Source organism: Cornus florida, unplaced genomic scaffold, assembly GCF_030987335.1.
Source record: "Cornus florida cultivar Cherokee Brave unplaced genomic scaffold, ASM3098733v1 CherokeeBrave_3.0.0_Hap2_Chr09, whole genome shotgun sequence".
Taxonomy (NCBI): Eukaryota; Viridiplantae; Streptophyta; class Magnoliopsida; order Cornales; family Cornaceae; genus Cornus; species Cornus florida.
This window is the reverse complement of record NW_026775579.1, coordinates 40,902,262-40,927,530: the sequence shown is the minus strand read 5'-3', so window position 1 is coordinate 40,927,530 and position 25,269 is coordinate 40,902,262. Positions and strand designations below refer to the sequence as shown.

At 35.3% G+C, this 25,269-nt stretch overlaps 2 protein-coding genes across 2 annotated transcripts in view; both read right to left on the bottom strand.

Annotated features, from left to right (window-relative positions):
- The window catches only part of LOC132273733 (uncharacterized), a 40,439-nt gene extending 25,254 nt beyond the window's left edge, over positions 1–15,185 (bottom strand). Inside the window, exons 1-2 of the mRNA XM_059774781.1 lie at positions 14,960–15,185; positions 12,634–12,739 (exon numbers count right to left, since the gene is read on the bottom strand). Coding sequence (XP_059630764.1) covers positions 12,634–12,739; positions 14,960–15,084 — 231 coding nt within the window. The 5' untranslated portion in view covers positions 15,085–15,185. The remainder of the gene's footprint in view (positions 1–12,633; positions 12,740–14,959) is intronic.
- A 3,417-nt stretch (positions 15,186–18,602) lies between these two features.
- Positions 18,603–22,726, bottom strand: LOC132273732 (lysM domain-containing GPI-anchored protein 1-like). The gene is made up of 5 exons (XM_059774780.1): positions 21,397–22,726; positions 20,064–20,181; positions 19,771–19,932; positions 19,620–19,651; positions 18,603–19,013 (listed from the first exon to the last, which is right to left on the bottom strand). Exons 1-5 carry the CDS (start codon positions 22,076–22,078, stop codon positions 18,733–18,735), a joined length of 1,275 nt encoding a protein of 424 aa, XP_059630763.1. The 5' UTR covers positions 22,079–22,726; the 3' UTR covers positions 18,603–18,732.
- Positions 22,727–25,269: the final 2,543 nt, after the last annotated feature.

Here is a 25,269-nt window from a genome sequence, read left to right as displayed (position 1 = left end):
TTAACAATGTCTCCTCAGACCATAAGCAACCAACCATGTCTCCTCATACCATAAAGAACCATTACTGTCACTGACCATTTTCCTTTATACACATGTTTAAAATATGTAGATGGAAGAATCAACAATGTCTCCTCAGACCATTCCCCTTCATAAACGTGTTCAAAATATGTAGATGAAAGAATCAACAATGCCTCCTCACACTATTCCCCTTCATACATATGTTTAAAAATATATAGATGGAAGAATCACCAATGTCTCCTTAGACCACAAACCATTAACAATATCTCCTTGGACCATACCCGAACGGGTGGTCCGACCGCAACGACACCACCATGGCTGTGATACCAAGAAGAAATACAAGATAGAAGAGAAATGTGAAAAGGCTTGAATGGGAATAATAATATGTAAAGGCTCGAATGAGAAAAAACACTCATTCATAGCTCTGGTATTTATTTACTAAAAAGAGCACATGTTAATATTATAAGAAAGGAAACTGAATAAAATATGCATATTGCACATTCTATGCCAGCACATACGCATAAATAAAGTCAAATTCCATGATTTTATCCTATCATATCTCGGCTAATACAGTATGTTACATCCATGATTCTAGCCTATTATATCTCAGCTAACAATATCACTCTTTACCAAATGTAATAACTGATGCTTCTTGACATGACCAAAGCATCAGCAAACTTTCTTATTTTTTTCTTAAAATGGTGCTTCTCTTGAATGCATTCATTTCGACATAAACAATACCTAATAAATAATGACTGAATCATCAGCCAACTATCTATATTTTTATCACTAAATGATGTTTCTCGAGAATGCATTAATTTCTACATAGAAACATACACAATAAATGGTGCTTTACATAAATTTAGAAAATTTATTAATTCACAACACCAAATCATTTGTAAACTTCTCAATGACAACCAATCCGTTTTATGATTTTATATATCACAAATATAATTAGCTAAATATGCATAAATATGATATAACATATAATTAAGTGTTAGCTTTTACCATTTGGAAATTAATATATCATCTCTATTTAGCCATTTAACTCCATCTCACTTCTACATCCAAATCCCATGTTAAATCATTGGCAATCATGTCTTTTCACACCAATCCTTATTCCTTTTTCGCCATCCTTTTACTACTTTGGCGCTATTAAATTTCACAACACCATCAAATGCAATCGTCTTTGTTTCACATGGTTGAACCACCTTAGGTGACTATATTATTTACTACCAATGCATTTGATATTTATCATGCTTTGTTTTTTCATTAGCACTCAAGTATTTCATCATCCTTAGCTTGGTGATGATCTTAAAAAAATAAAATTTCAGTTTTTTATTAAAAAACAAAAACAAAATTACTCAAAATTATGCAAATAAACCCCCTGATATTGATTTAGCATTAATAAAATAACAAAATTTTGTCATCTCAAAAGCACACGATATATGTTTTTGCTGTTCTGGCCATAATATCCTTTTGATGACCATTATGCCCTGGACCATTTGTGATGATCCAACATTGTATATAACCGAATCCATTACCCATTTTGACCCAAAAATAGAAAACCAGATTCACCCAAATTAATGAAGTTAAAAATATATCTATTTCACCGTGATCTTCGTCTTCATTTAAACCTATTTTAGTCCACCATAACCATCAATGAATCCTCTTATCTCCACCTACTAGCTATAAAAAAAATTCTTGTTATGCCATATATACACAAGCATATATTTCAGATTGCAGTAGTACAGAATGCAAACTTTCCCCAAGTTGAGGCTTCATAAAATTGATGGTTGCTTATCAGCAGATTTGGCCAATCCATTTAACAAATCAACATGCTAGAACTCAATTCAATTCTAACAAAAATCTTATAGTTCCTCTAATTTTACCACTTCTAACAGGATATCAAAAGCACATGTTCATTTTTCCTTTTCTTTTTCCAAAAGTTTGTCCCTCTTTTAATGACATCATCTTCTTCATACATTCTTCATTTCTTAGTTCTCTCAACTTCTTATCTGCAAACCCATTTTGTCTCCTTATTCAAATTGCTTCAGCCTTGATTGAGGACTCTTGATTTGATTCCAGTTCCAATTCATTTCATGCTAATTACTCACCACCATTGTTGCCGTCTACATTTCCATCACCACATAAAACAACCACCAAGCCATTTTCCCAACTACCTTTTTTTTTTTGTGATAAGTCATTTTCCCAACTACTTGGGCCGGCATTTCCAGCACTACATCCACCCGAAAATTGTGCAAGGAATTTTTAAAGGAATAATGTCACTCGACACTTGTGAGATTTAAAATAGTTTCAATTTCATTGATGACGTGTACAAATAAGGAACTTGGGGTATGCTTTTCTGCAAAATGGATAAAACCACTACCACTTCAAAATCCAAAATTCGTTTTTCTTCACCAATGGCTGCCTCAACAAAGCGACATGTTCATCCAGATTCTTATCACATATGATTTGAGGATATGGTAATAAAAAGTGAGAAAACCACAATAGCAGATGCTCTGAAAAAGGGAACAAAGACACTGTTTTTGTTTTCTCAGATTTTCAAGACCAAAATACATTTGCGACTACATAATGATATATGTATATAACATACAAGTCAAGGAAGAATCTCTCATTTGTAGCAAAACCTATATTCATAAGACACCGCCTTATTTTTGACTCATGGTGTATGTACTTATATTCAGATACAGCAGTGAAATGGTTAAGTTTCAAAAACGAAGATTATTACCATTCTATATTAGTTCAACCACCGCCTATGAAACTTCATGATTATAACTTACAACCGCCAAATTTCAATACCAGACTCTCTCTTTCATTGCTAAAGACCCACAATACACAGAGGCTGTTTTACATTTATATTAGTGTTTCACAATGAAAGGGAAGAATGGATAGATTCCTAAATTACGTCTTTTTGATGTACACAATTGGAATTTTATAATCTTTTATTTTTTATGTGTTCCATATTTAAACAAAGCAAATATTAGTAACTTCATATATCTTACAACGGCGCTAGGTGTCCTTAACTGCATGTATTTTTTATAGTTTTGAGGGGTTTTTCGCCACACCAATGGGTTTTATGCAAAACCATAACAGTCCAGGTTGCAATTTACCCATAAAAATGCAACCAAGTTAACTTTGCAAAATATAAGTCTCATCTATCATATTTAAAATTTCTTTTGCAAATGGAACATCATTGGCACACAACAAAGCAATAATTTAAAACAAAGCATGAATAAGTTTTGATTTCTAGGAAACAACCATAGTTGTCAAAGGCGCCGAAGGTGCAAGGCGCCTCCAGGCGCCATCTCATCGCCTGTATTGACTTAAGGCGCATGGTTGAAAGAAGGCGTACGCCTTTTGTACACAAGCGCGAGGCTACAGGCGCGCTAAAGGCCCGCCTGCTTGAAAATGTATTTTTAAATGGTGTTGTTTCCATGGTTTTGTTTGTTTATTGTTTATGTATTGTTTATGTTATTATCATAATATTTTATTAGTTACTAGTTAAAAGAAAAGCTACAAGTTGCAACATAAAAAAATAAAAAAAAATAAAAAAAAAAAAAGAGAAGCAAAAAGGAAAGGAAAGAAGACAGACTGACAGAGGCAGCAAGACGAGTGACGACTTGGACTCCGACTCTCGGTCTCAGATCTGCATCATCTGCCGGATCTAAGGTTAGTTCTTCTTCTCTTCTTCTCTTCTTCTTCTTCTCTTCTTCTCTTCTTCTTCTCTCCTCTTAGATTCCTTCTCTTCTCGGATCTGCCGGATCGGTGACCGCCTGACCGGTCTCAGATTTTTTTTTCTTTTCTTCTTCTTCTTCTTCTTCGTCTTCTTCTTTTCTTTTCTTCTCTTCTCTTCTTTTCTTCTCTCGGCCTAGTCTTTGGCAGATTTATTATTATTTTTATTTTTCTTCTTTTTTTATTTTTTTATTTTATTTTTTTATTTTCTTATTTTATTTTTTTTCTTTTCTTCTCTGGAGTCTGGACTCTGGACTCACTGTGACGACTGTTGATCACTATTTCTCCATTCTAAGTTTCTGTCTGTCTAACATGTTAATATGTTGTTCACTTCATATTGTATATTTGTCGGATGGACCACCATCATATTGTCTATGATCAAGTTTTCACCAAGTAATTACTTGTCTTACAACACAAGTGTTGTTATTACATGTATAAAAAATAAAAATAAAATAAAAAGAAATCCAATTTTGTAGTTTTCTTTTCTTTATTATTTGCCATCCATAATTTTCTAAGTACTGATGATATTCTTTTGGTTTTGAAACATACTAAATGGGTCATGCTTGGATGGTTCTTTCTTTCCATTTTGTTTCAATCAATGTTGATGGATTTTGGTGAGAATTAAGTTTATGAAACATGGAGAATTCTTAACAAACTTCGAACAAAAAATTATCATTGAATTTTTTGTATTTGAGAGTTTTGTATGTTTAATTTAGACCCATAATTGATCCTTTGATTCGGAAATCAGCCACCAATAATCTTTTGACTTGAAGATTAACCCAAAAAAATGAGATTGATTTGATTTGAAAATATATCACATCCTTGGGTGGGTTTTGTTTTTTTTTTTTTTCAACGTGCGCCTTGCTTCAGTCGGGCGCGCGCCTCGCCTTGCGCCTTGCGCCTCAGGCTCCCGGAGTCATTTGCGCTTTTGTGCGCCTTGAGCCTTTAACAACTTTCTACAAAATGCTTGTTTGGAGAAACTTTGAAATGTCTGATTTGGCTCAACGGGCTTCAACTAAAATTCTGTTGCCTCTTTGGCATGCCCAAGTGGTTATGCATTACTAAGTGTATCTCCTTCCAAGCGCTACTCTTTGGTAGGCCCAAGTCTCTAAACAAATCCAAACGCCCCATAATGCTGTGTCCAAGATAAAATAGAAAGCCAACTTATTGTTGACTTTAAGATATAATCAAATCAAGAGTAAGTGATAAAGAAGAAGAAGAAGAAGAAGAAGAGAAGAAAGCGGATGAGAAAAAAAGAGAGATGGGGAGAGAGAGAAAGAATACATTCATCCTTCCACCACATTCTATTTATAATAACAAGTTTCAAAAATTACACATAAGCCCCAACATTATATAATTAATAACAAATAAGCCCCTGACAACACTCCCCCCCTCAAGCTGGTGCAAAGATATCCATCATGCCCAGCTTGACTAACATATTTTGCAAGCAAGTCTTGCTCACACCTTTAGTCAAAATATCAGCAACCTGGTCATGTGTGTTAACGTATGGAGTACAAATCAGCCCAAGACGAAGCTTTTTTTTTATGAAGTTCAATCGACTTCAATGTTCTTTGTCCTATCACGTTGACTAGTTTGTGGGCAATGCTAATAGCAGCCTTGTTGTCACAATACAACTTCATTGGCTCACGAACAGAATAACCCAACTCACCCAACATCGTACGTAGCCATAACAACTCACAAACTCCATGTGCCATGGACCTGAACTCAGCCTCTGCACTAGATCTAGCTACTACAAACTATTTCTTGCTTCGCAATGAAACAAGATTACCTCCAACAAATGTGCAATATCCTGAAGTAGATCGTCGATCTGTCACAGACCCTGCCCAATCAGCATCAGTATAGGCTTCAACACGCAAGTGGCCATGACTGCCAAACAATATCCCCTTACCAGGTGAACCCTTGAGGTAGCAAAGAACACGATGAGCTGCCTCAAGGTGAGGTGTACGTGGAGCATGCATAAACTGACTAATCACACTAACAGCGTAGGCAATATCCGGGCGCATGAGAGATAAGTAAATCAATCTCCTAACCAATCGCTAAAATCTTCCCACATTATCTAATGGGTCTCCATCTACATCATTAAGCCTATGGTTCTACTCAATGGGAATATCAATAGGTCTAGCTCCAAGCCTGCCTGTTTCAACCAACAAATCTAACATATACTTTCGTTGAGAAATGAATACCCCTTTCTTCGATCTGCACGCCTCGATGCCAAGAAAGTATCTCAATGATCCGAGGTCTTTAACCTCGAACTCTGTCCCCAAGAATGACTTCATTCAACGAATCTATTCTAGATCATTTCCAGTGATAACAGTATCATCAACATATACAATAAGGGCAGTGGTGCAGCCCTAGTGCTTCTGGATGAAGAGAGTATGATCTGCCTGCCTCTGTGTGTACCCTACTCTTTTCACAACAATGTTGAACCTCTTAAACCAAGCACGTGGCAACTGCTTTAACCCATACAAGGCTTTACTTAGCTTGCAAACTAAATTTTGAACATTAGAAAGCTTAAACCCTGGTGGCATAGTCATATACACCTCTTCCTCCAAGTCACCATGAAGGAAAGCATTCTTTACATCCAGTTGACGTAAGGGCCAATTCAAATTAGCTGCCAAAGAAAGAAGAACGCGTATAGAGTTCATTTTGGTAAATGGAGCAAATGTTTCCAAATAATCAATTCCATAGGTCTGAGTGAAGCCCTTTACAACTAACCGAGCTTTATATCTCTCAATTGTTCCGTCTGCATGATACTTTATTATATAGACCCATTTGCAGCCTACTGGTTTCTTACCCCTAGGTAATGGAACAATATCCCAAGTACCATTCTTCTCAAGGACCTTCATTTCTTCAAGCATAGCTTTCTTCCATGGAGTTTGATTGAGAGCATCTGAAACACAAGAAGGAACAGATACAGAGGAGATACACGAAGTGAAAGCACGATATGCTGGAGATAAGGCATCATAGGATACAAACTGAGATTTGAGACGTTTTGTACAACTACGAACACCCTTACGATAGGCAATAGGGACATCAAGATCAACAAGAATGCTATTGGGAAAAGAATCAAGAGTATCAGTGCCAATTAAGGAATTACCTGGATTGAGGGAGACTTCTTGGTCTTGGGGTGAGTCAATAACTTGTTTTGCCCTCCTAGTGTAGACAATTGGCTGTTTTCCCTGCTACAAATCATTAGTGTTAGGAGGACTAGACAAAGGCACCTTAGTAAGAAGCTCCCCCTGAATGGGAAAAGGCAAAGGAAGGGGCCATTCCCTCATAATGGACAACGGATTCTCTACCTGTATAATAGTCTCCCCCTATAGAGAATCCCGAGCAGTGGAAAAAAAAAGGAACAGACTCAAAGAATGTAACATCCATGGAGACAAATAGACGATGAGTGATAAGGTTATAACACCAATACCCTTTCTAAGTGGCGGAGTATCCAAGAAAGACATATCGGATTGCCTTAGGGTCCATTTTGTCCTTGCGATGATGAATGTGAACATAACAAACACAACCAAACGCTTTCAAAGGGACAATAAAAAAGGCAGTGTCATGGTGTAAGACAGAGAAGGGGGATTGATAGCCAAGAACCTTAGAAGGCATGTGATTGATAAGGTATGTAGTTGTTAAGGTTGCATCAACCCAATAACTTCTAGGCACTCCCATCCCAATTAGAAGAGAACGGATCACCTCCGTAATATGACGGTATTTTCTTTCAGCTACACTGTTCTGTTGTGGTGTATCGACACAAGAGGTTTGATGGACAATCCCGTTATAAGCAAAAAAGGAGGCAAGACCACTATCACATAAACTCTCCTCCATTATCAGATCGAAGGATTTTGAGGAGACAACCAAACTGAGTACATACCATCCTATAAAAGGTTTTAAAAATGGAATGAACTTCATCTTAGGTTTTCATAAGATAAAGCCAAGTATATCGACTAAAGTCATCAACAAACACAACAAAGTAACGAAAACCAAGTAACAAAGTAATAGATTCAAGACCCCACACAACAGAATGAACAAGCTACAAAAGAGTTGTACTTTTATTAATACTAGTAAGATAAGAAACATGACATTGTTTGGCAAGAACGCATGTTTCACAATTTAACTCAAAAGATTCAACAGTAGCAAACTAGGGAAGCATATGCTTCAAAACATAAAGAGGTAAAAGACCTAGTCTATTATGTCATCGCATTAACAGATCTTTATTGACATTACTATTCCTAACATTAGATTGATCTGCAACATAATAAGAAGTTGGCCTCGTGTTCAGCAAATACAAGCCATTGTCCTCATGTCCACTTCCAATCGTCTTCCCCGTGTCTAAATCCTGAAACACACAGTGAGATAGAAAAAAAGTTACACTACAATTCAAGCCTTTTGTAATGTGACCGACAGAAAGGAGGTTATTGGTAAACTTTGGGACATGAAGAACAGAGGATAAGGTAAGATTATTAGAGGCAGAAACAGTGCTCTTCCCCGCAATGGAGGTGAAGGTGTCATCAGCCACTCTAACCTTATCCTTACCAAAACATAAATTGTACAAAGAAAAATCAGATGCCATACCAGTTATGTGATCAGTGGCTCCTGAATTAATGATCCAGGGTGGCCCACTAGAAAATGTGGAAACCTGATGTACCGAATGAGAGGTACCTGTCTAAGCGAAGCTAGAGGTGGAAATGGAGGAATGTTGTACTAGCAGATGTCGGAGAGCGTCAAGTTCAACCCCGGACAAAGAACTCGGTGGCCCTGAGGAGGTATGACCAGTAGAAGCAGTCTCACGCTCTGTTGTATGTGCCATAGATAACCCACTAAATGGATCAGGCCTTAGCCTAGCATTCACATGAGCAGGAGCTGAAGTAAGGCGATCGTGTAGATTCCAGCATGTTTCCCTAGTGTGGCGCGTACGCCCACAGTGATCACACCTCAACTTGCTCTTGTCATCCTGCTTCCCTCCTTTTGGAGGATTGGGCTTATTCCATTGTTGTGTGGCAAGAGCAGAACTCTCAGACAATGGTGTACTTCTGGCTCAGGCTTAGTGTATACAAGTGAAGACATAGCCTTCATTCTACTCTCCTCAACTTAGATATACGAAAACACATCTCTAACAGAAGTAGGGGCTAGATACTTGCCTAACACTTGTATCCTGGCATGCTCGTATCTCGAATGCAGACGATCCCAAGAACTCATAGATTTGATTCCTTTCTACCATAGCATGAAATGCTTTAACATCAGCTGCACACACAGGTATGTAGTCTTGGTAGTGATCTAACTCTTCCCATTTACCATGTAGAGTGTGGTAATATGTAGCAAGAGTTTGGTCTTCCTTCTTGAATCTTGAAATCTGTTGTTGGAGTTCATACAATTTTGCAATATTACCAACCGAGGAATACGTCTCTTCCACAGCCGTCCATAGCTCTTTAGTTGTTTTCACAAACAGAAACCCTTTGCTGATTTGTGGCTGCATTGACTGCAACAATCACGTCATAACTAGTGCATTATTTGCACTCCACTCTTTGAATTCAGGATCGCTCTTAGAGGGATACGTGACAGTCCCTTCGATATGGTCGATCATCCTATGACCAGTGATATGCTTACGAGCAGATTGAGCCCCCTCCATATAGTTCGTCTCATCCAACCTAACAGTCGTAATACAAAAGCTTGGATGGTGATCACTACTACCTCCCAATACTGGTGTCAGACTAGGAGAAGATCCAGCTTCTTTTGAAGTCATCTTTGAGCCAGACATTTTATCAAACAGTTTCTGGGCATACAATCCTCAGAAACAAAAGCAGCAACAAAATATGTAGAGAACCACCTCTCTAACACACAAACTTCAACTAGAAAGATTACCGTCTTCTGAGATGCATAAAAAAGCGACCACACAAACCCTAGAAAGCAACAAAGTAGACCATACCAGAATCGCAAACGTCGAAGAAAAAGCCACTATTGCAGATCCTCACTCACACACACACACAAAAAAAAAAAAAAAAAAAAAAAAAAAAAAGCCCACCAATTGAGACTGCAATAGATAAAAAAAACAGGGCCAAAAGAATTTTTTTTCGGACATCGAACCCCAAGCAGGGGCGCGCTGCCCCTACGACCCCCAGCCAACTCACCGCGGAGTTAGATCCGTGGTACATGTGTATGTAATTAACACTACTTCCTTGCAAACAAATCCCATCATGGAATCTCTTCAAAACCCTTTACACCCACTAGGGTTTCAACTACACACCTAGAGCTTTACAAACCATGCTCTGATACTATGTTGACTTTAAGATATAATCAAATCAAGAGTAAGTGATAAAAAAGAAAAAGAGAAGAAAGCGGATGAGAGAAAAAGAGAAAGAGATGGGGAAAGATAGAAAGAATTAAAGAAAACTTTCATCCTTTCACCACATTCTATTTATAATAACAAGTTTCAGAAATAACACATAAGGCCCAACATTATATAATTAATAACAAATAAGCCCCTGACAACACTTATTTCAGAACTCCAACACCATTAAGTAATTAACCTTGTTTAGCTAACCCTAGGAAGGCAAATTGACTTAACCTGAACCCCTCTTCTTCACCTCGCTCTTGCACTATGAATTTATTTAAATGGGCACCCAAAACTAAAAATGAAATATAAATGCAAGAAGTTTATTTAATGGAAGTTACAAGTGGTTAATTTAAAACCCCTTCAAAAGTCAGTGGATTTAAGTGAAATTTTGAATCATGATTGTAACCCAATAATTTATTATCAATAACTGTTAATATCCAATTTTTTTTATCTTATTTACAATCCCTAATCATCAAATAGGAGCGTGTTGCATATGAGTTAATAGAGGTGGAGCTCTGGCAGTACTCTTCCTCCGAACTTCTTCCTCTTCCGTTACTTCTTTCTTCACCACTCTTGCTCGTTACTTCTTTCTTCACCACTCTTGCTTTGAACACCCCCCCAACCCCCCCCCCCCCCCCCCCCCCTTCTTTTCTTCTCTCTCTCTCTCTCTCTCTCTCTCTGTTCTTGATCTTGACTGCCTTCAATCTTTATATTATATTACAAAAAGTGAATTTTTGTTGTGAGAGAAATAACTTTGAAGAATTACTTAATTTAATGTTTGAGAGAGAGATTCGAAAGCGCATTTTAGAATCAATGTCTGCATCAGTGGAAGAGGGAGTAGGATCATAGAAGCAACGGATTACTCTTTGGGTTAATCATGAACTAGGAAATTCCAAGCATACCTATAAGCGTCCAATATTATGAAATAGACTTTTTGGGTTTCTTTTGTTGGATGTGATTCTAGAATTTTTTACGATCTCGAAGATCTTCTGCAATGGTGATAATTTTGTTTAGTGGCAATAGCAATAAAATAAAAAATAAAAAAAGATCAAGAATGTTGTTTTCTGAATTTCTATTGAAAGAAATAGAAATCAATCATATCTTCGTATATCTGTATAATATATATATAAACATATGTGTGTATCTATAGTTCAGACTCAAAGAACACAGATTCAATCCATGTATGCATGAGGTTTAGAAAACTGTATGAAAGATAAAACTCATGTAGCTCAAAACTCAACACATTAATTCATGGCAAAAGTATATTTGTAGAGGCTTTAGTGGATTTTTTGGATAATATGAGGCTATAGGGTTGTATTTTTTGTATGGTTGTTTTTATGATGCGCTCCCCTTTTTAGTGCCTCTTAATGATATTTTACTCACCAAAAAGTATATTATAGCTACTTATTAGATATTTAAGGGTAATATTGTCAAAATTAAAGTGGCTTCTTCATTCAAAAAACTTCTAAAAAATGGATTCATGAAACATTATTTCTCATTTGGATTCCTTCTAATGAAATTCTTCTTGGAAAATGCCTTCTCACCGAAGGACCTTTTACTGTTTAGAAGCTCCCGCAAACACTACTGTAATCTTGCTTCCAAGACGTTATTTGGTAGATTTTCCAAGAAAACATGTTTCATTGGATGGAAACCACTCCAAAAGCATGTCTACTAGTATATAATCAATCCCACTTTCTTCTACCACTTCCTCTCAAAATAATACAATTCCAGGATTTCCCAAGATTAAGCATAAGCAACACCAATAGTTACAAGAATATAACAAACCATTATAACACCATATAATAGAACCTCATAAATTTAGATCTTCATGAGAGGAGCCACATTAGGCCAATGCGAACACCAGTCTTAATCATTGCAGACTAGAGGTTCGTTGAACACATAAAGGGAAAGCTTAATCTCTCAAAGTTAGAACACAGTTGCCTTACATTTTCCTTTTTGTCAAGATAAATTACTATCTTCCCACATACAATCAATTAAATTAGAAAGGACTTCAGGAAAATGAGTGGGTGCACTGCTTAATGGAATGTCAGAGTGGGAATAAAACTGACAACATCAAAACCTATCTTTTACCCAAACGAGGGGTGAGATGATAGTTTGCTTAGAGAAGTATTGTCCTATCATTTATTTATAGTTGCTATTTGTATAATGTAAAAGGTTAATACACTTAAGTAATATTGGTTCATAGTATGATAAACCTTTTTTTTTTAAGATTGATTCATAGTATGATAAACCCTTTTTTTTTTTGTTTTTTTTAACAGCATAGTATGATAAACTTGGGTCTGATACATATCAGAGAGGACAAATTATGCAATGATTTTTAGATATCTACAAATTATGCAATAAAATTTCTAATCTAATCAGAAAGCATAATTCGCGGAGCAAGTAAAGGAAGGGAAAGATGGCGTTCATATAGCAATTTATATCAAGTAAAACATATTTATCTGCACTCAACGCTAACCAAAAGGCTTTTTATACCAAAAAAGTACCTCCGACAAACATTGTTTAATAAATCTCTTGTGCACATCCAACGCATATGTCTCCAACTCCAAGTCATTCTCTAATAATCTCCGAACACCCTCAAAAGTCAAAGAACTGCATCCAGAAACAAAATTAAATAATTAAACAGCATTCCAATTGACTGCGGACACGCTCAGAGCCTTCACTCCCTTAACTAATAAATTAGATGAGGCATAAAAAGTAAAGTTAACAGGTTCAAACTTTATGCAACAAAAGGGAATAAAAAAGGAAGATATAGCCAATGGGTAACATTAATTTTCTCAACAATGTCAGTAACAGTTCTAAACACAAAAAACTACAAAAGAACAATTCTTATCCCCTCCTCTTCATCTGTGAGGAGGGTTTAATGAGATTGACTGCAAAAACAGTTCGTATATAAAAATTTATAGATGGGAAGATGGAGGAATTTGGAGATGCCATTTTTTTAGCAAGTACAAGCATATTACTGAAAAATGCAAAATTGCACAGCATAGATACACGTAAAGTATACATCAGGTATACAAAAATTATTGCCTCGTTGTACCCAAAAGCGCTAAAGCAAATTCAGTGAAGAGAAGGAGAGAAGAAAACTAAGAACTCAAAGGAATGGATTTTAGCTTCAAAACCCAGGTATACATGTGTGTGTGTGTGTGAGAGAGAGAGCGAGAGAGAGAGGAATTAGTTCGTGTCCGCGTCAAGGGGATGGGTGACCTGAAACCTCTTCTCGCAGTAAGAATTGTATAGGCTCTGTTGTGTGGCTATACCCTAGTCTCACTCGCTCTTACCTCCCTGTCGGTTTTCCTTTCTTTCTTTTATGAGAATACCTGCCCTGCCACCTCTGCTCTTGTTTGGTCCCCAAACAGAGCAAAATCTATTCATCAGCCTTTCATGTAAAGCACCTAATAGTGATGAAGAGACCCCTCACTAGCCATTGGGAGTTTGCTCTACGCTGATCGGGTGGGGGAGTGGTGGCGTGGGACACTCCGGGTTGTTCAGAAGGTGTTTGATGAAATGTCCTAATGGTAAAATTGTTTTTGTTTTGGCCAATTTTTCCTTGTTTGATTTTTGGGTTTAGGCAACTCAAAGGTTAATGAATAATGATTATTTGGTATGAAAAGAAATGTGTATATTTTTAAAGGATACTCATTTTTTTGGAAAATTCCAGCTCAAGTGCAATAATATTCCTCATTCATCAACAAAGCTAGGTTGTGGGTAAGTCATATTCATATTGATATATAATATTAATAGAAACAACAACACGGAAACACTCAAGATGCTGCATCAGATCACTTTCAAAGGAGAAGTGATATTTGAAAGAAAAAAGAGTATGACTAAATTTCTTTTTGCCATCCCACCCTTCTAAAAGTAAGTGCACTTACATCTGTAACTAAACTAAGATAAGCACAGGTAATAATACATCTGAGTCAATATAACATCTAAAAACTACTTAGTCTCCAATTCTCTTCCATTATCCACCTTCTTTCAACAATTTAGGCGAACTCCTACCATTAAGGAAGTCCTTACCATTTGTTTGTGCCTCAATTCCTATTGTAAGATCTGGAACACTGAATATGCATGGTATCCCATCAATTATATGTATTTGCCGTAACACCAATCTACAATAAGGGATTTTCTTTTTAATATGCAATATTGTTGACCTCAACCAACATGATAAACAAACTTGTGAGCAAGTACCACATTATAAATACACACAACAAACATCATACAATCAACAAATAAAATGGCATATCAAGAAGATCGTATCAGAATATTTTTGTTTTATCTCATTATACTTTTAATAGAACCATTTTCTGAAGCACCCATTGCACACTCGTGGCATTTATAGTCCATGCTCCAATATACTGCTAATTTGGATTCCGACACCAAAGGGGCATCACGTATTAAGCTTAAATACCCCTTAAATATGCAGCCCGTGTCCACAAAGACAACCCTAATAACCTTGCTTCATAGAACAGAACCCTCCCATCGAAACTTAAGTCACTATATAGTGTGAGCTTCATAAAACACAATCCTTCCATAAATTTACACATTTATTAATTCATACCTTAATCTGTGCTGTGTCAGTTTAAGTTCTGCCCTAAGCGTACAAAACTCAAAAATTTTGAAATTCTTGAACGAAGCACATACAATTATATGCACACACTGAACTTAAAGAGAGAAGTAAAATGATAGGGCAGACACGACTAGTTCAAAAGAAACACTAGGAACTCATGAACATATATATAGAGAGAGATAGAATTGAAGGAAAACACTAGTTTTAGAGAGAGAAAGAGGGGGGCTTAAAGGGGCGCCTACTCGGCTTGTTCCTTGAAATGGTTAATGCGAGAGTGCATAGCGCGCTTTATCCGAGATTCCATCTTCTCCTCCTCCTCCTCTGGTTCAACGATGGAACCGCCTCGCGCCTCCTCCTCCTCCGCCATGTATATATATCGTACTGTAACTGTGTCTCTCTACTCTCCTCGCAGGTGAATCTCTGTGCGAGCGGTTTTGATGCGTCTCTGTTTAGGGGTATGTGGACTCCTGAGTTCGACTAATAAAGATTCGACTACGCAATTTTTATTTTTATTTTTCTTTTTCCCTACCATCTTTTGCATTTACAGTTATGCCCCTGTTTCCTTGTAAAAATAGAAATAAGGTTGTGCTTGTTTCAAAAGTAAAATGTCCAAATATTGTTTTTCTCATTTAAATTTTTTTTTATCTGAGGAACAATCCAAAATTAGGAAAAAAAGTTAATTGAATGTGGCAACTATGGATATGATATTGAAAATAGACTATTTTAATTTTATATCACATTTCAATTCGAATTTTACTAAGGTGTTGTTTAATAATTCAATTAACTGCTCAATTTTGAACAGATTAAGTAGTAATTCAATTAAGTGTGTTTGATAATGCAATTTTTGAATATCAAACTCTACTTAAAATGATGTAAAAAAAAATTAAGTGATAGAAAAATCACTTATTATTGAATGCGAAATGTTGAAAATTTTAAAAGATATCAAAATATATTTATTTTTTATTATTTATTGAAATTTTCAGTTTTATCAAATAGTACCAAAACTATAATTTTTTTTTTTTTTTTTTTTGGGCACCAAAAGTTCAAAACTATAATGTCGCACCAAGATTTTTCAATAAGTTGAACAGTACCATAAAGGGACTCTACCTATAATGGAAACTATGGAGCCAAGAGCTGTAATCACTAAAAAATCCAAATCACTTAAAAGACTTTTATGATTTTAGGAAACCTAATCCCAAAACTTATGAATTTTAAGGATTGTTGTGATATTTGGTGACTTTTAAGAATACGCTAAAAGTCATATTTTGTCATCTTAGAATTTTTAAGCGAAAATTTTGAAATAGTAAAATTCAGGCTTTTGAATTTTTAAGTGATAATTTTGAAATAATTGCACATAGTAATGTGACTGAAAATGTAAAATTCAGGCTTTTAAAGATGTGATAATAGTGCAAGAATGAACATGACATAACAACTAATGTGTATACACAATGGTTAAATGAAAACATAATTTTGAAAACATGATAATTCTGGCATTATTTAGACTTTTAGCAATGGTTAAACGAAACCATGATTTTGAATATCTGACAATTCTAGCATTATTTCGACGTAATAATAAGATGAATGTGTCAAAATAATGAGAGAATTATAAATAAATAAATAAAATTAAAGTTATTTGAAATCATAGTTTTGTTGGAATATGTTTTAAAATATTTTTATAATGTTTTTGAAAATATGATTTGCTTGTATTATTAGAGCATCTACAGCAAAGGAATGCGTTAAAAAATCATTGTGTAAAATATACACAATGTTTATATTTGTTTTATCTCTAACAATATGTTAAGATACATTGTCACTTCATTAATATGTAATATTATCGAATATTTTACACAATCTTTTTACACAGCCGCATCAGCATATTTTCTCTCTCTTCCCTCTTTCTCATACAATTTAAAGAATCAACCTTATATTAAGTAGGTCTTGGGCATGACACGTGGTCTTTGTTATTGGCTAATATATTTTTTTTGTGTAAATCTAGTTTATGACACATCACATTTACGCAAAATATATATATATACACACACAACACTCAACCATTATAGCATAGTGTAACAGGTGGACGCTTTTCATTTACCCAAAAATTTAAAGTATTAGATAGTGCTGCATACTCATTCATTTATACCCATTTCACTTTTTATTCAGATCCAATGTGGGACATGTGCTATTTGTAACACAGAGTCTCCACAATGGAAACCTAAGAATGATCCGTTGCTCCATTATACCTTAATAAATTACATTAACGTTATGTTTTGAAACGCTGGAAACACGTTTTTTAAAGTCAAAATTAAAAAAAAAATTCAGTTTAAACTTTGAACTAAATTTTTTCCAATTCTAAATTGGTGTCGGATGCTTCCATCAAAAGAGCAATTACTTATAATAAATCAAAAAGCAATAAAGTACAGAGAGCAGTAACATACAAGAGAAAAGGTTAGGCTACAGTGTGAATAAACAAATTGAGTTTTCTTAAGAACCATAAAAGCATGAGTATTATCATGTTTAACAGCTTATTGTGGTTGTTCCAAACAAGTTTTAAGGCTTTCTTATGTTTAACAGCTTCATTTGGGCGCGGGTGCTTGCCTTTTGGGTGGTGTGTTTTGAAAGCGATGCCAGGCTTGACTATCCTAATGTTCCACTTTCAATTCCTGTCTTTCACTTTGTGTTGTTTGGTGAATATTCTAAGGATCACTTCCTTGCCTTTGCAAGGATGTCAGATGCACACTTTTTTTTGTTTTTGTAGTGTTGTGTTTTTTTGCCAGGAAAAAAAGAAAAGAAAATACAGTATTGTGATGACATAAACCCTAGTTTTACTGTCATAATGTTGAAATATTGCTTACATTGACTCTGTTTGTTCCGACGTACCTTTTTCCGGTAAAATATATATTTTTTATTTTTATTTTTCGGTATTTGACAAAGATCCAGATCAAAGTTGAGATCAAGTCCATCGGATAGGGCATCTAAAATACTTTGTAAAAAATTAATAAATAAGTTATTTTTCTTAAGTTTTATATTTTTTTTTCTTTATAAATATTTTACGACAACCAAACATCATAAAAACACAAAACTTTCAAACAAACGGAGCCTAAATTAGCCCATTGAAGGTTTCACATAAACTTTGTTTACTTTTGAAGCAAGTGACAATGGAGAGAAGAGGAACTAAAAGGAAAGAACTTCTGCAGAGAAAAGCCAGTTCCATAGACGCACTACAAGGGAAATAAATAACACACTTTACAAGAATTACACAAATATACATACACCTTGCAAAAAATGCAAAATTGTCATGCTACAAAAAATTTCATTCACACGCCTGTGTTCATCATAACTTCATATAGAAACAGAGTACCATCAACAAGACATATAGGGTCTTAAACAGTGCCACAAAATCATGAAATCATATTTTGGATAGAACCAAGTGCTTTAATAGCTATAAAGTTTAAAATGGTCAGAAGCATGGCGCTATTTGTAACCAATCATAGAAGCTTAAAAAAAAAAAAAAAGAGTGGAAATTTTAACGGCCTTTTGATGACAATCTTGCTATTTTCTGAAACAGGAAAAATAATGATATACCACATTACTAGCCACGAAAAAGTACTCGAGTTTCCAAGAGGAAAAGGACCATTGAAAAGACAATTCGAAATTCAAAAGGCAAAGCGAAAATATGACATGAAGCCATGAATTTTTAGATGGAAGCTCAAAATAATGCAGTCACTTGAAAAGTTCTGAATAATGATGACAAAAATATATTACAGGAACCACGACTTATATATTTCACAGCACAAGGCAATGCAACTGAGTGAAACCAAATGATCGACAAACTAAAAGTTCAAAAAAAAAAAAAAAAAAAAAAAAAAAAAAAAAAAAAAACAACTGTTTGGACACCAAGAAATCAGTATACTGACAACAAAAATAAAGTTAAATACAGCCATCTGTGACCTGATGGAAAGGAAGAAACAATGAGAAACAAAAACTCACCATCCAGGCACGCAGCTGAGGAGAAAAATTACAGTGAGAATGACACCATAAATATGCAAAATAAACCTAAAACAATTGGCAAATTAGCTAATGGAGTCACCAAAGAGCAGCCAGCAGTCGCAGTCGCACTTCCACTGGGGCCACCTACCGGTGGAAATCCAAGAACCGAGCCCGATCCAGGAACCCCTGAGGATGCTGGAATAGTTGTTGCAGTACCACCTGACTGGGAAGGTGAAGGTGCTGGAGCAAATACTGGTTCCTTGCTTACTGCAGTAGGTGGGGCCACAAGTGCAGGAAATTGCTGAGGCCCTGCATCATTTGTAATAATTCATTAGCAAAAAAAAATCACAGATCATAAAGAAATAAAAAAGATATTTAATTAATAGATGTGTGCGTGTGCGGAAAAAGATAATTCATGTGCCAACGAATGGGTTAAAGGGAAGGATGATGATGATTATATGTGTTTAGTGTGTGTACTGAAGCTTTCAATGGTCACACCAAACAGCACTCAGACCCCATAAGGAAGTCATCAACTAACAAGCGAAAACAATGGTACTGCAAACGTAGAATGTTCAAACGGAGTAAGTAAAATGCTCTAATACCCATGATAATTGAAACAGTCCCTTCATCAACTCATAATTTACACAGTTCTTGTTTTTTTTTTTGGGTAAGTCATACTCTATATGACACTTAATAACACAACTCAGTAATGCAATAAATAGACGTAATCATCACAACAAAAGAAGAATAAAAATTTTGTGCCATGTTTTAGAATCTTGAATGCCTATATTTTAAAGAATTAGACTTGTTCAGCTTCAATGGAAAATCCAAAAACCGAACCGAAAATAGGAATGACTTCATTTTTCATTGAGTTTCCATGTACCCCTAACAAACAAATTTTGTTTAACAGTTTACCTGGGCATCGAGGTTGGAGGGTCGTGGACAACCTGCAGGGTGTAAAGATAAGAATTGAAGGATTCAGCCATCAGAATTCCATATAACACGAATCTAACATTCTGGGATGATATATTGAAAGGGGGATTATGGAGGGAAAGAAGAAGCTCACGTGGTCATGATAGTGCCATTGACAGAGCCACCATAAATACAGGAAGTGACGTTGCAACCACCACTACTCTGTTGAACCGTTACATTTCCGAGCATGAGATTACTGTTTTTGCATTGCATGCTCGAGCAAGAAACCGCCAGTGAAGCCGGCATACAGTACAAACTGTATATAACCAACAATCAAGTAGATTAGAATCACAAATATATATACAGAGATAGAACAAGTTATAGTTTTCAGATCATCAAGATGAACTACAAATGTAACTTCAATGCAACCAAAGTTATTCAAATTACTTGCGACTGCCTGGGCCGCAACTGCATTGCACACAGTGACCAGCTGTGATAGCATAACTTCCATTGGGCACAGTCAAGGCAAAATCCGAGGCATATCTTGGAAAGTTAGACCAACAAGCTGTAATACAAGGACGGACAGAAAAAATTCAACCACCATGGATTACCTAACAACCTTATCAATAATGACATCAATAATCAAGAGATTGCCACACCCCAATTAATCTGTAATAACATAAAACAAAGTAATTCAACAAGAAGCAGCATATTACCAGCTTACAACTACTGAAATAATGTATGCTTGGACTAATACATACACGTGAAATGGAAGTAAATTATATCAAAAAAATTAGTAAAACCAATTGCAAAATTTTATAATAATATCAAACAGTAATATGGAACAATCACATTTTGAAAAGGAGAAAATGATGAAGGAAAGTATAAGAAGCTTATACATAGCCAATGCAAGATGTAACCAACTACTAATAAAGTATCCCATCCACTTCTAGCAAGATATCTTCCATTTCACACCTAAAACACACAAATGCAGCTCATAACCTTACAAGCTTTTTCCACCGTTAACTATGTTGAGTGTATCAAGAATTGAGTACCTTACTAATTCAAAATAGAAAATGGTTCTCCTCAAGTTACAATTCTAATAGGCAGATTCCAAGTTGCTAAATGCAGCGAAAATGATAAATAGTTTCGTGTCACCATTAGAAATTTAGATACCCGCCAATGCAAGATGTGACCAACACCAATAAAGTATCCCATCCATTTATAGCAAGATATCTTCCATTTCACACCTAAAACACACAAATGCAGATCATAATCTTACAAGCTTTTTCCACTGTAAACAATAGTTGAACGGATCAAGAATTGAGTACCATACTATTTCAAAATTGAGAATGGTTTACAATTCTAATAGTTTCAAGTTGCTAAATGCAGTGAAAATGCTACAAAGTTTCGTATTACCATTAGAAATTTAGATACCCTTATTCTACATGGTGTCACTTACCTAAAAATATAGTAAAAACAAATGGCTAATGGAATTTTAATAAGGAGCTCATATTAAACACCAAATTCACTAAAAAGGGCTTAACTATATAGAATCCTATAATTCAGTAGTACCATGAAAGGGACATTACAGTTACGTGATAGAAATAGTCACAAAAAAATCAATTATGACACTGCACACAGTTATAATCTGAAAAACACATGTAAATGAGATTAAGTCGCAAACAAATAATAACAATAATTATAATAAATAAATAAATTCTGATACTGCACACAATTATAAACTGAAAAACACATGTAAATGAGATATTAATATTACCAGACAATGGAATAGCTAGTATATCACCAGCCTTTATAGCAGAGCTCCCCAAGGCATTAACAGTCATAAGATCAGTAATAGTTGTTGTATACCTCCCAGCAATCCCAGCCAATGTATCTACAGATTGCACAACATAGGATAGATATACAGCAGGCAAATTATTATCAGTTGAATTAAAGCAAGTACAAGGCAGAGGAACAACAAGGGTCTGTCCAACATCAAGAACCGTAGGGTCCGAAATCGAATTAGCCTCTTTGATTTGATCAGCCGAGACAAGACCCCCATAGATTGAATCCGCAATGTTGGCGAGGGTATCAGAAGGGCGAGTCTTGTAATGGGTGGCGACCGACTTGCGAATGCCGTCCACGCAGGAGCAGAAAATGGGGATTTTGAGGAAGAGTTGGGAGGGGAGGATGTGGTTTTCGACGTCCGGGTAGGTGATGTCGATGGCGTTGGCGGTGAGGAGGGCAATGGGGTCGATTTGGAAGAGGGCCGCCACTTCGGAGACTTTGAGGTCAGTGTAGAGAGTGTAACCCACCAGAGCGTTGCAGAAATCGGAGTTGGAGCATGGCTCGATTGTCGATTTGGGGGTTATAAGACCCACATTTGCTAAAATTATGCAGAAGAACAACAAGAAGAAGGTATTATACGAATAGAGTGAAATGGGTCTTTGATTCGGCATTTCTTGAGAGTTGTAGAGAGTTTTAGAGAGAGAGAGAAGAGAACCTCAGTTGATGTGTGCTTGGTGGGTGAAAAAAGAGGGGTTTTTGCGAAGGATTAACAGATGGGTCTCTGAGGGAGAAAGAGAGGTTTTTGAGATAGAAAGTGGAGAGGGCTCAGTGATGTTTGTTTGATGGAGAAAAAGTTGGGTCTTTGCTATGATTTTCAGATGGGTCTCAGTGACTGTTAGAGAGAGATGTCTAATGATTGAGCTTTTGATATTGAAAAAAGAGGGGTTTTTGCTTTGGGATATAACTGGGTCTTTAGGGTTTTAGTGTTAGCTTTTGCAGTTCTGATTGTTTTCCATGGAGACTTGAAGAAGGTATAGAGAGAAAGAAGGAAAAGGTTCAATGGGTGAATTTTTTTGACAGTATCCAAAAAAAAGAAAAAGAAAGAAAAAAGAAAAGAGATTTTTTTCGCTCTGCGTTGTTTTTGGAACACAGCTGCTAGGGTTTACTCAATTTCATCCAGATGCTACTACACCGCTGTTTTCCAGAAAAGCGATGAGAAAGAATGAAGGAGTTTAGAGAGAGAAAGAGAGGGGTGCTGGTTGAGCGAACAGAGGAAAAAAAGTTTTTCTTTTTCTATTTGAAAGAATGGAGCCAAAGAAATGGAGGGGACAAATGTATTGCATACGTTGCGGATTCAGACATTATTCCAGATTCTCGATCTTTGAGTACAGGAGTACTTGACTAATTTGCCCTCAGGAAATTACTCGAACCTCATACTAGTTTGTAAACCTCGATTTGAATCGGATTAGAATCTAAATTAATAATTAGATGTAGATTGAAATCTTCAATTCCATAATTTTTTAGCGATTCAAATATGATAATTTATTAACTTAACAAATTAGATATAAATTATGGTTAATTTAGTCCTATAATAATTCGATTCGAGATAATATAATACAGTAAATAATGTGCTGTAAATATAAATGCTATAATATATATAATATTTATATATTATTAAAATATTATTTATCATTTTTTTTTTCTTCTTGTCTCATCTATTTATTTTGTCTCTTTTTGTTGTTTTTTTTTTCTTTAATAAAAAATCAAATACCTAATTTTCTACTCTCTCTTTCGTTTATTTTTTATTTTTTTTCTTCGACTTCACTCTTTTTTTTCTCAATCTAATCATTGTTTGTCTTTTGATATTGAATTTTTTAAATAATATATAAATATATATCATTTTCGAATTGTTGAATGGACTTTATATTCTACCCTTTCAAAATTGAGTTATTAAATCGAATATCCGATTAATAACAAGTTGAATATTGATTTAAGTCTAAATAATCAGTCGGGTTATGGAATAGGGTAAGATCAGACATAACTCTTATTGGATCCCACTCTGATCTGTTTACACCTCTACTTGCTTTATTTAGTTTTTTTTTTTTAAAAAAAAAAAAAATTCTCAAAGAACAAAATTATTTTCTAAAAATTATAAAAAATAGTTATTTAAAAAAACATTTTTTTAGTTGAGCTTTCAAACACTATCAACAAAATAGACGTTTTTTCAACAAATATTTTATTGTCAATTCTAAAAATAAAAATTAATCTAAAAAAGTTGAACCAATTGAGCTCTTTAGCTTCTTTAAGGATTTTTTTCTTTTTTGATAATAAGTCAAATTTGGGAGTTGTAACAAACTTTATGAACTGGTTTATTAAGTGAATCATTCTCGAATTATCCTAGAATATTTTTCCTCTATTGTTACTACATATATGATTACTTATTTATACTTTTTTAAAAAAATTCATATTCATTATTGATTCATATAATAGAACATCAATATAGATAAATGGTTAGAGGGGGAGAGATACGTTCGCAAGTACTGTTTTGTGAGAATTTTTAAGTTGCTCTTCATCTCCCTCCCCTTCTAACAACTAACCATCCGTAACATTCTTGTCATAATTACAAGTGATTATCAAAAGATAAAAGTTGAGAAATGATTTAAAATTCTACCAATGATAAGGGTGTATAGGTAATTTGGTCATTCTTTCAAAATGAAAGACAGGTGAGCGCATCCAAGTATACCCTACCTTCTTTCAAATTAAAAAGCATCCAAGTTGCTTTTCAATGCTTGCGGAAAAGAATATTTGATTTCGTACTGTTGGCACTATTATTAGCTCTCTCCAGTGTCCACGCGAATTTCCAGCGCGTAAGAAGCAAACTCTTGAAACCAACGTAGTAGCTGAGAAAGAGTATAATTATTCACTAATTTTAAGGATTCAAGTATTTTTTTTTTTATTATTATTATTTTTTTTACATATACATACTAGATTTTGTATCTGTGTGCGTGTAACTCTGTTTAATTTGTTGAATTAACGAAATATATAAGGTTCAATTTAGAAATCTTTAATTTAGATTTAACTAGTGCATTATTCAGTGACTTTAACTTCTTTTAATTTTTCGAATGAATATGCCCCTATTTGAGTCCCTACCTCTAATTCATAAAAATATATATATACATATCATAGGGTAAAATGCAAGAACCCCTTCCCGGCGCGATTATTGAAAAACTTGCAACTAACCCCCTAAACTAAAAAAAATGCAAGAAATCTTCTGGACTATGCAAAATTATTGCAGATGACCCCATCCATCCAATGTCCGATGATACATGACCGTTAAAATTGGTTTCTTAAATTTAAATGACCATATTGCCCATATAGGCATGAAAGGACAATAATGCCCTTAACTTCCAACCGTTAGACCCAAAGGCCGTAAAATGGAACACAGACCCAAACACGTTTTTATCAAAATTTCCCCAAATCAAACAGCTCTGCAACTGCTAGGGTTTGTCTTCGTTTTCAATCAGCCGTGCATCTTGGTGATTTTGGTGGTCAAAAACAAGATAACATCATTGTGCTTTCGTGCCAATCAGCTCCTGCCTCAATTTGATGAACTTATGATGTGATTTGCCTATGAATTCTATGGTGGCGGCGCAGAACAAGCTGCCCGTGGAGAGATCCCGGGCAAACTCATGATTCTCACAAAAAAGGACTGCTCTCAGAAGTGAATGGGGATGGCAAGAGACCTATTGATGCATGGACACCCCTTATGACGCAACTCCACCCCACAGATATTGATTAGCTGAAAACTAGGTTGTCGGATAACCACAAAAATGGACTGCCACCACCCCCACAAACCCACTGC

What these genes read in the sequence shown, in the direction of transcription:
- LOC132273732 (XM_059774780.1), bottom strand. Translation starts at nt 22,078, where the DNA reads ATGCCGAATCAAAGACCCATTTCACTCTATTCGTATAATACCTTCTTC. An exon ending in ACTAGCTATTCCATTGTCTG is followed by an intron (nt 20,182 to 21,396) that starts GTAATATTAATA and finishes CTTGTATTACAG; the next exon opens with CTTGTTGGTCTAACTTTCCA. An exon ending in TGCGGCCCAGGCAGTCGCAA is followed by an intron (nt 19,933 to 20,063) that starts GTAATTTGAATA and finishes GGTTATATACAG; the next exon opens with TTTGTACTGTATGCCGGCTT.